The 12249-nt window shown below is 38.1% G+C and overlaps 1 protein-coding gene across 1 annotated transcript in view; it reads right to left on the bottom strand.

The window, feature by feature from the left end:
* Positions 1-12249, bottom strand: part of LOC307126022 (protein phosphatase 1H-like) — a 108761-nt gene that overhangs the window by 73375 nt on the left and 23137 nt on the right. Inside the window, exon 3 of the mRNA XM_079816350.1 lies at positions 10723-11091. Within this exon, the coding sequence (XP_079672476.1) occupies positions 10723-11091 (369 nt within the window). The remainder of the gene's footprint in view (positions 1-10722; positions 11092-12249) is intronic.

Genomic DNA, 12249 nt, shown 5'->3' with positions numbered 1-12249 from the left:
GGATACACAGAGTACTTACCAACACGATCATCATTTCTGAGAGAAATAGTAAAGGTGTATGCATATACGAACAAGTTCTCCGTTTAGGATTAGAACAAACTCAACCCAAGCTTCTTTGATGACGTGGATGATTACGTTACTGTTGATCATCTGTCCATCATCGTCTAAAGCCCGCCTTGACAATTTCATTGGTCCGAACAGTTTCTGTTCGGGCATAATTACTTCTCTACGGATCAAGTCCAGACCGAACTGCCCGAGTAAAAATGTTGTGGGCGGGGCTAAGTTCGGCTGGCATCCAGGCTAGATTTTAATGGTAAAAGACTGTAAAAATGCTACGGTGAAAAACAGTTAATTGGTTAACAGCAAGTTTCCATACTATATATGGTGAATAACTAATAGATCTACCCTTACATTTAATTTTACGATAAAATACTGTTAAATATACAGTTTTTGGAAGTGAAAAAGAACAAGTCATTGTGTAATTTACAGTGAAAAAACATAATTGACATTCCCAGAATTCCCTGTGTGACACTTCACATTAAATGTATTTTCATTTAAATAACTATGTTTCTTCTTATTTTTTCTAATCAGTTATGTTCATTAGGGTTTTATGTTACATCCAATGTTGTGATTTATTTTATTATTATTATTATTTAACCAGGAAATGTCCCATTGAGTGACAGTAACTCTTCTCCCAGGGAGTCCTGGCCAAGATTGGTGGCCAAAAGTTTCAACAACAAAAAAATATACATGAAAGACAGGACAAAGTATACATACTACACCACAAATCTCACTGTAAAACCTAACAGTTGTATGTACTAAATAAAAATGAGTTCACTGCACTCAAACATTACCGAATGTTGTGTGGACACAATGACTGAAACAGAACTCAAAATGAATGAGTTATAGAACATTTCTAGTTCCCAGCATGATAATTGGATAATAATTGTATTGTTAAGTGATTAAATAAGTGATAATTGCAAATTGGTGGTGACACCTGATGATGGTAATGAGCAGGGCCGTGCAGAGAGTTCTTCAGGGGCAGGGGCTCAAATGTAAAAAAGGGGCAATATGTAAATATATTATATATATATATATATATATATATATATATATATATATATATATATATATATATATATATATATATATATATATATATATCCTTATGCTCATCAAGCCTGCATTTATTTAATCAAAAATACAGAAAAAAAACAGTAGCCTAATATTGTGAAATTTTATTACATTGTTCTTTTTAACTTTTTATTAATAAAAGAATCTTGAAAATAGTATCACAGTTTCCATCATTGACATTAAATCCTCATATTAGAATGATTTCTGAATGATCATGTGACACTGAAGAGTGGAGTAATGATGCTGAAAATACAGCTGTGATCACAGGAATAAATTATATTTTAAATTATTTTAAAATAGAAAACCATTATTTTAATAATATTTCACAATATTGCTGTTTTTTATCAAATAAATGCAGGCTTGATGAACATAAGAGACTTTCATAATGCTGCATAATATTCAAAAATAGTAATATAATAAAGTCCTTTCACGTAACCATTTCGCCTGCCTACACTTCACATAATAGGCCTGTATAGGTGCCGGTGGCACGTGGGGTTTGTTAACTTTGATAGTTTCATGAAATAGTAAACGGTGTATCAATATACATAAATACAAGTGAATTTAACACTTATCATTAATGCGACTTTTGCTGCTGCTGCATGGTTTTGTGCAGGGATTTGTTTGTTAAAATCCATTTTGTCAGTGATGCAATTTATAAAATGAGACAAACCGCAGGAAATCGTTCCACAAACGTTAGTTCGTCTGTCCGTGTCATTTTCAACCGATTTCTGAATAAGAACAGAAAATTACCGCTCCGCTTCACATCGCCCAATGGAATTTGAACTTGCTTTGCCAGATCACGATTGGTTGGTGTATATACATGACAAACGGGCATTGGTGAATTGTGTAATACTTTAAAATATATAATATATAGATTTGTAATTAAATCAACACATTAGCTTTGATTATGGATGAAAAAAAAATATTGGTTTACTTTTTTCCCGTAAGGCCACACACTCTCTGAAAGGACCATATTTGGCTCGAGAGCCGCTTCCGAACAGAGGAAAATCAAAACGCACGCGACCCATAGCAACGCGTTACGGCAACGCCTCAACAGAAATTGTCCGACTTTTGAGCCGTTCGTTACCATTGTATACATTGTCATGTTATAATAATTACATTTATTTCGTTTTATTGACCACGATATTATCATTGATATTTGTCTGAGAGGGGCACTTTTGATTCATTTTGAAAAAGGGCAGGGGCTCGAGCACCCAAAGCCCCCCCCCCCCCTCTGCACGTGCCTGGTAATGAGCAGAATCACTGAAGGAAATAGAAACACAAGAACTACAACTGGCTTCAGCCACAGCTTTAGATGAAATCAACTGAAGGATAAAAGAAGACATTAAATCTGAAGATCTCAGCAGAGGAGGATTAAACAACTCCACAAACAGCATTACCAGCTTCACACATTACTAACCAAACTAACTTTATTTCTGTCATTTCTGATATATTGAAAATAAAGCCGCGTTTCCACCGCAGGAACTTTACCCCGGAACCAGGAACTTTGGGGGGGAACTCGGTGTGTTTCGACCGCAGGAATCAGGGTCTAAATGAAGTTCCGGGTAAATATTTCCCCCTCCAAACGGCCCTGCTTGCGAGGTGGGACTTTTCAAAAGTTCCCGAACTTTCGGGGGTGGGACTTGGGCGCTGAAAATGCTGATTGGTTGAGCTCTCACAGCTATTTTTTTTTCCACCGCCATATTTACAAGTCTTTTGCGAGGTGGGTTTCCGTGGGTTTTGCGTTCAGTAAATATTTTTTTTGCAACAATGGAGTTCAACAAAAAATTCGACCGATGGACCGACGACGAGGTTCAGGCTTTATTAAGCATATATGCGGAGGAGGACATCCAGCGGGAACTGGAAACGGCGACCCGCAATGAAAAGGTATAACTGAAGATATCGACTCGGTTCCAGTCACACTGGAAAACAGTGCAGAGAGAAGTTGAAGAAATTAGACAAGATTACAAGAAATTAAAGGATCATAACAACCGGAGCGGTTCCGACCGGCGTATCAACAAGTGGTATGACCGCCTGGACGTGTTGCTAGGACACAGACCGTCCTTTTCTGGCGCAGCGGTAACGAAAGACTCGGCTAGTGCGTTGTTGGAAACCATCCAGGAATCCGAGTGGGTTGAAGGTAAGTTAAATATATCATCTTGGTATCATCTATTAAACTCGTTGCAGTGTTTAAACACGTTGCAGTAACTTTTTTCAACGTGCTTTTCCAGGTGTAACGAGTGGCCCTGATGAATCGCAGGCAACGGAGACCAGCGTGTTTTCCCCCGCGGTCACCAGTACGTTATAAAGCTGACAAAAATGTGTATATATTTAAAAACTGATGTGTAATCCTTAATGGTTTTGTTGTTTTTAATTGTAAACTTAAATTGCCCATGATAAAAATTGCACACTGGGCATTGTTCAAGCTGGGCAAACAATTGTTCATTATTTGTAGTGAAAACACTTTAAATAATTAATTGATGGTTTCTATTGTTTCATGGTTGCCTTGTGTATTAATTTCCATGTGTTTATGTGCAATTTTTCTACTTAGAGAAAAGGAAAAGGGACTGTGACTTTCTTGATGCACTGAGGGACATGGAGGATGCTAACCCTGCAGCATGGACAAGAACTGACCAATATATGCAGCTGTTACTGGAGAGCCAGGCCGAGGAGAGATGAGGAGGCAAGAGTTGGCATTCCACCAGTCAGAAGCGGAAGAAAGCAGACGGCAGCAGAGGGACTTTCAGACCGGGTTTCTGTCTGTTCTTGGACAGTTTGTCCAGTTGTTCAAGATGTAGCCACAATGACCAGCCGCTTGAATGAAGCATTTGCACTACCACATTTGTACTTTATATATTGTACGTGTTGGCACAGCTCTTGGACAGGTTACTGAAAAATACACTTTTTTTATATTGTTGTTTTCACATTTTATATTTTCATTTTATTGTTCTAGTAATTTATTTGTCTTTGCACACTTTTATTTTAATTTTGTAAGAACTAATCTGTCTAAAATAAAGTAAAATGTGTAAAATGTCACTGTGTCTTTAATTTCCACATTCTAACTACATAACCACATTCTAATTGTATTCATATAGTGTAGGAAGCAAATAAAAGGGCTGCTGCTCGCAAGTCTTTCTGAATATGCACATAAACATATCTAGAAAACCCAAATATTATATTTTTAAATGTATAACTATGTGAATGTAGTATAATAACTTATAACCACAACTTAAGTGAAGCCATAAGTGTGGTCCTGCTTCATTTCAAATTTGAGGAAGAAGTCTCTAATATTATGCATTTAATGAAGCATATTGTAATACTAGTCATGTGATTTTTTTTTTTTTTTGTGAATGTTAAGAGATGTTATTGTGATAAAAAATAAAATACTTGCAGTCTAGTACCTAATCTTTCAACCGCTTAATTCAGTCTATTGTCTTCATTCAATTAACTTTTCACACATCTGTCATGACTGAAACCTCATTATCCTTTTATAGAAAATGTTTTGTTTTGGAATTGAGCTATTACAACACATTCAGATTTTGGATTGCCCATCATCCCATTTTGCATTAAAATGGTCAAACCAGGTGAAAGTGCACGTTTAAATAAGCAGTGTTGGTAATGTGTGTACATAATCAGCAAAAGCAGCGCTGCTTGCATCTCCTCCACTTGTTATTGTTGCAGACAGTATCGCGCAAAAGTGATTACTGTCCGTCGGTGACTGGGAGAAGCAGTCGCGCGCATTCCCACGTCACCGGACTAATTTGCCTAATCTCCCCGGTACTTTAGACCGCGGTGGAAACGCATGCTGCGTCCCAATTCGCATACTATCCGTACTAAATAGTATTCGAAAAAAGAATTAGTATGTCCCAAATCTTAGTATGTTGAAAAAAGTATTCCAAAGATTCCCGGATGGTTTACTATTTCCGGTCAGAATCCGAAGTGCAGATCGATGCGCACTCTAACGGCTGATATTGCCCACAACCCATTGCGAGATGGACGAGGATTCGATTAGAACTACAAACGCGGATAAAAAGTGTTTAAAAAACTACAAACATGACGGTTACGCGAGTCTGGCGGTTAAGTGGAGAGGATTAGATAAAGTGGTTTGAGTGAGCAATTATCAGTATTTAACCGAACGAAAAGATATTTATTCAATATTATCCACATTATATTTCTCCTTCAGCAGCATTGAGAACTTTTGTAATGATACGTTTGGCCATTAACTTTGCAAACACATGAGAGGAGTCTAAAGACCCACGAAAGGCAGATCAACGAGCGACTACATTTCTCTCCGATACGGTAGGAAATTAAATTGAAAGTGGGGGAGCAGTATGTCCCAAAGCTTGCATACTCTTCTGCTACACACTCAAAAGTATGTACTTTTTCTTCACAAAAAGAGTACATACTTTTAGGACGTAGTATAAGTAGGCGAATTGGGACGCAGCCGCAGATTGTAGCAGGTCTGGGGGAGAAAAAGTTCCTGGGAAAAAAGTTCCTGGTACAAATAGTTCCGGGTAATTTCGGTGGAAACGCGGCTTAATAGTTTTGTTTGAATTCACCATGATGGTGTTCAGTGTTTGTGTTTGTTGCGATCTTGACCCTTGACAAAACATGTCTTGCTCTAGCTGCTTTAACGAAGCACATTTGTTATGATAAGAAAAGCCAAGAGGAAATGTGATCAGCTGGTGTTGGTTGTTTTTTACTGATTATATTATCGTTATGTAATGACTAAATAACTTGGCTCATTTAGAGTCTAATGCTCTGGTTATAGAAGTGTTTTTTTTTTTTTTTGTATTATTCACAAAAGAACCTATGTGATTCTACAGCACAAGATCCAGGATGGTTGCGGAAATCGAACAATATGCAGGATATAAATGAATAAAATTAATGGATAGAAGGTTTTAGTCTACAACATGACTTGGACACACACAGATATCAAGAATCAGCGTATGAATCTCAACAATGGTGACAATCAAAAAATATATTCAGATAAACAGATCAACTTTGAACATAAAACAAGCTACAAAAACATCACAACAAACACAGCAAAAGTAAAAGCAAATAGTAAGAATCAAAGAAAATTTGTCACAATTCAGATGCATAATTTATTCATGCCGCAATGCATGCTGGGACCCATGAGGGAGTTTTGATTGGTGGTATCCAGCATGCACTGCAGCATGAAGCTTTTCATTGATTGTCACCATTGTTGAGATTCACACGCAGATTCTTGATATCTGTGTGTGTGTCTAAGTAATGCCATAGATTAAGACTGCATTACAACTTTTGAGCACTACATGATTTTAAATTTTTGCATATTATTCAATTACCACAACAGTGCTGGATCTTGTGCTGCTGAATCACGTAGACACCATTATGAATAATACAAATATTAAGAACACAATACTGCTATAACCAAAGCATAAGACTGACTGAGATCAGTGACTTAAGCCACCACATGATGATTGTACTAACATCACCAAAACACATTTTCTCTAGGCATTTTTTACCATAACAAATGTGCTTTCTATACACAAAGTTAAAGCAGCCAGAGGAAAGAAAATTAAAGTTAAATGTTTAAGGGTCAAGAGGCCAACTAAAGAAAAGACTCATCTCCATTATGGTGACATGATGAATGAATGATCAATTAAACTATTATTTTCATTAAAACAGAAATGACAGAAAGTCAGTCTGGTTAGTAATGTGTGAAGCTGGTAGTGCTGTTTGTGGAGTTGTTTAATCCTCCTCTGCTGAGATATTCAGAGATTTAGTGTCTTCTTTTATCTTCTGTTATTTCATCTAAAGCTGTGGCTGAAATCAATTGTAGTTCTTGGGCCCTATCTTGCACCCAGCGCGATTGACTTTGTACACCGACGCATGTGTCATTCCTATTTTGCACCCGCGCAAAGCGCGCTTTTCCCTCCACAGAAGCACGTCGCTAAACTAGTGAATGAACTTGCGCTACCTGGGCGGTTCAGCGCAAAAAAGGCGTGTTCCGGCGCAAACAATCCCTGGTGCTATTTTGCTGTTCCATTAAACAATTGCGCCACTGACCAGAAAAAACCTAGTCTAAAGTCAGTGGCGCGTTGCGCGTTGTTCATTATGCTATTTTAAGGGCGCATGCTTGACCATAATGTATAGCGTTTGTTCAAATCCATTTTGTCAGTGATGCAATTTATAAAATGAGACAAACCGCAGGAAATCGTTCCACAAACGTTAGTTCGTCTGTCCATGTAGTTTTCAACCGATTTCTGAATAAGAACAGAAAATTACCGCTCCGCTTCACATCGCCCAATGGAATTTGAACTTGCTTTGCCAGATCACGATTGGTTGGTGTATATACATGACAAACGGGCATTGGTGAATTGTGTAATACTTTAAAATATATAATATATAGATTTGTAATTAAATCAACACATTAGCTTTGATTATGGATGAAAAAAAAATATTGGTTTACTTTTTTCCCCTAAGGCCACACACTCTCTGAAAGGACCATATTTGGCTCGAGAGCCGCTTCCGAACAGAGGAAAATCAAAACGCACGCGACCCATAGCAACGCGTTACGGCAACGCCTCAACAGAAATTGTCCGACTTTTGAGCCGTTCGTTACCATTGTATACATTGTCATGTTATAATAATTACATTTATTTAGTTTTATTGACCACGATATTATCATTGATATTTGTCTGAGAGGGGCACTTTTGATTCATTTTGAAAAAGGGCAGGGGCTCGAGCACCCAAAGCCCCCCCCCCTGCACGTGCCTGGTAATGAGCAGAATCACTGAAGGAAATAGAAACACAAGAACTACAACTGGCTTCAGCCACAGCTTTAGATGAAATCAAATGAAGGATAAAAGAAGACAAAGTGTGCACAACGCGCATACACTTTGCTCATGTAATCTACACAGATGCAACAGTTATTTTTGCAAATCATAAATTGTTACACTAAAAAATATTAACACATGAGATGACGGAAATCATTGTGGTGTGCCACGAAGATGTGAAAAAATAGGCATAGGCTAAATCTAGCTTACAAATTATTCAGGCTAATTATAGTCTAATAATTAAGGAGACCTGTTTGCCCAATAGTGGCAACTTCTGGCAAGACATATATGTATATAAGGACATCTAACAAAATGGTTTGTCCGTCAAGAACCAGGAAAAAAAATCGGTGAGGGTGGACGCAGCGATGTCCTCTGCTGGCGTCAGGTCCTGAGTAGAGGCAGATCCACCTCCCGTTACACGGCGTGCCTGATTGATGCTGGCAAGCTTGGACTTTCCCCGTCTTCTGATGTCATTGTAGCGTTTGCGGCACTGGTGCGACGTCCTGGGGATGCCAGCTGATGAAACAATTGTGGCTATTTCCTCCCACACCTGTTTAACCGACGCTATTTTGGGTGGGTTTCTCCCATCCCCATACAACACAACTTCTCTGTCTTTCACTGCTCTTACAAGAACATCAGTCTCCTCGGCTGTGAACCGCTCCTGGCGTGCGCCTGGTAAATACGCCATAATAATAGCAATCCATAATGGAACTTGCGCACCTGCTTTTAAAGGGAATGTTGGATGACGCTCTGATTGGTTTATTCACGTTACGCCCAAACCACACCTATGAATAATGAAGCTACTTCAGACCAACCCATTTTAGATTTGCGCCGGGCGCAAGAGCCATTTATCCCGCCGGGAAAATAGCAACAGCGCAGAGACCCGCCCACAAAGTTACTTGCGCTTCGTGCTTTGACACTTGCGTTTCAGATCGTTAAAATAGGGCCCCTTGTGTTTCTCTTTCCTTCTGTGATTCTGCTCATTATCACCAGGTGTTCATAATTAATGCTCAATCATCACTTAATGAATCACTTAATTACTCAACTGCAACATATATTAAGAATCATTTAAAAAATGTCTATTAGTGTACTCAACTGAAATGAGCTTAGAGTACTCATAACTGTTGGTTTTTAAACTCAAATTATTTTAGGTAATAAGTTTCCTCAAATGTAATGAGTTTGCTTAACTCATTGGGTTTGACTTTGTGTGTGCTATTGTGAGCTAGCAGTAACTAGCAAGCTCTCTGAGTTAATTTAAAGTTTGATATTTCTGTTGTTTTACTCATTATAGTGAAGTTTTAACTGTAAAAATTATTTGAATGCAGTGTACAGTTTAATTGGATATTAAGAAATATCCTTGGTTTAGTGGACTCAATTAAAATAAGTTCAGAGTACTCATAACTACAGTTTTTCTTTACTTCAATTAAGTTTGTTAAACTCAATTTAATTGAGGTAATCAGTTTCCTCAAATTAAATGAGTTAGCTTAACTTGTTGGGTTTTACAGTGTACACATACACTATACATACTAGAACACAAACAAGACATTATACTTAAGGTAAGCAAATACAGACATAAAATTTAAAAGGCACCTATAGTTAAAAGCAATTACACTGTTCAGTCAAAGTTGACTTTAAAAGGTTTTTAAAAGTATTAAGGTGTTTTGCAGTTCATTCCAGACATTTGGCGCATATGATGAGAAAGCTTTTTTACCAAGTTCTCTTCTTGTTTATGGAATAATTAATAGTATTTTCTTTGACGACCTGGTCCTTTACACTATTTTGGTAAGTAAGCAAATTTGAAAAGTAGAGGGGTAATTTACCCATTAGTGCTTTAGCAATGAAAATCAATAAATGGAATTTCCTTTTGAGGGAGAGGGAGGACCATTGTACAGTTTCATACAGTGTGCAGTGGTGAGTCCTAGCTGCTGCACCTGTAAAGAAACGTAGGCTGAGTGGTATAGTACATATTTTTAATAAAACTTAAGTAGAGTGCATATAAATTAGGTCACCATAATACAAAACTGATAAGAATGTGCTTATTATTGTTTATTGCATTTTCTAAATTTCATGTGTGTTACCATGATGGTGTTTAGTGTGTGACTAAACACCTTCCATATATTAGTATTGTCTTGTTAAAAGCTGCTTTTGATGAGCTTTGATTCATCATGTGACTCTCATCATTGTGTTTGGTGGTTGTCAGTATTTATATCAAAGGGTACAGAACAGATATTAGTATTTCAATGAGTTGGTAATTTAACATTATTTCAATTAATGAAATGTTTTTAACTGCAAATTTAAAATACATTTTTACAGTGTACACATAATTATTGCAATATAAACTTTGCAATATAAAATAGACAGTAAACTAAGTGCTATCCCGTAAAACCTAATATGTTGCTAACGCATTGTTTTACGGTAAAGTTCTGGCAACCACAGCTTCCGTTTTTTTTTACGTAAATTTTACAGGGATTTTTTTTACAGTGTACCTACCTACACCAAATCCAATTTCAATTATAGGCCTATTAAATCACCAATTATAGGCCTATCACCACATCACTACTCCTGTTATATAATCAGGAATCTGTTTATTTTGTAATTTAGTCAGACAATAGTGTGTAAATAGCTTCTGCCAACAAGGCTATTTGCACCTGGCATAAATAAAAATTAATTTCCTGTCTAATACCATTGGAAGTGGAAAACTGTTCTGTCAAACTCATGTAACTCAAACCACATCCAGTTATTTTGTGGAAACAGAGTTGGACCTCACCATATCCTTGAAGGCATTCTCCAAGGCACCAATTACAAGGCTTTCATGATGGATCTTCTTCTCCACGAAGAACCGTGTTGGAGGGGTGCAGGGGGAGCCAGGTGCACCAGTTGCCCCACGTAGGGATGCAGCCCGGGTGAGGGTCCGATGTGTGCATGGGGATGGGTGGTGGTTGGGTTCATCACCCAATACAGTTGGCGGAAGAGATGCCAGGTTAGATAGGACCTCCAGTACAGATTGGAGCTGCTCCACAATGTGTTGGTGTAGAAGTCTGGAAGCCACCACTGCCGCTCCTGAACCAGCATGACCATCAAACAGTGCCCAGTAATGGAAGATCAGCCCTTCTGAGTCTTGTGGACAAACATAAGCCTACATAACACAACACAGCAAACAACAATAGCTTAGTCATTTTCTTATGATATAATAAAGTAATAAGCCCAAATAAGCTGTGGTTTTACAGTAATTCTAGAACAGCTGAGGGGGGTTAGGCACAATGAGGTGCGAGGCCTAAATCCCCTTTTGCTTTTCAAAAATCACTGTAAACCATGGTTTCACTGGATTTACAGATTTTAACAAATGGTTAAAACATATACTTTTAAAGGTTTAGTTAAAAAAAAGAACAAAAATTTAATGGAATATTTTTTTTTTGACAGGTAGTCCATGTGTGTATTGTGTATATTTAGTATTTTACAATGGCTTTGATTGTGGCTCAGCCTTTCATTTAATGGACTGGATCTTTCCATTTTATCAAAGCCTTGTTCCACTGCAGGAACTGTAGTTCTTGAAACTAATTTAGGTTTGATAGTTTGTACTATTATCCGGCAAATCGATATTCTGATCATGTGTTTCTTCCGAGCACTCTAACCAATTCCAAACTGCATCAAGGGCCCAAGCCCTGATAGGGCGAAGAGCCCTATTGTTCCCCTAAAGATTATTCTTTTTTTTCTTTATGTAGTGATGCTTGTGACGTGTTTGAAACGTCACCATCATTAAGTACGTGGCCAATTGGGTACCTCTCCGCTTTTGTATATAAGTTTGTTGTTCATGCCCCCTGGAGTGCGTCTTGGTTGAAAGCCCCTTTTTTCCTCGCACTGTTGTGGATCGCAGAGTGTGACGTTGGTCCGCCAGAGCTTTGTGTGTGCGTGGTGTACTGCTTACCCTCAGGGTGCCCACCTGCGCGTCCGGGCAGCACAGTAGACAGGTCGGTGCACCAGCTGTTCACCCACCAACTAAAGGAGCTACAGTATGACTTTGTGTGTGTGTGGTTGTGAGTGTCCCATCGTCTAATTATAAGGGTCCTCATTAAGGCATTGCGCCTTCTCTCCCCTCCTCTCTCTCTCCAATCCGCGCTCTGGGCCGCGCTGCTGCTTTGGGTCATCAACACTTCTAGTCCAGTGGCTAAGTGGGCTGGATATTTGTTTTCTTTTTTTGTTGTGGTCGTTATTTTGGTTGGCTTAATTGGTTTTTTTTATTTGTATTGAGTTTTCTTTTGTATTACTGTCACCAACTCTCAGTTCCTTTTGTGAT

This window comes from Gobio gobio (genome assembly GCF_949357685.1).
Source record: "Gobio gobio genome assembly, chromosome: 5".
Classification (NCBI taxonomy): domain Eukaryota; kingdom Metazoa; phylum Chordata; class Actinopteri; order Cypriniformes; family Gobionidae; genus Gobio; species Gobio gobio.
Note: the sequence above shows the minus strand (reverse complement) of the source record. Positions and strands in the feature narration are given on the sequence as shown.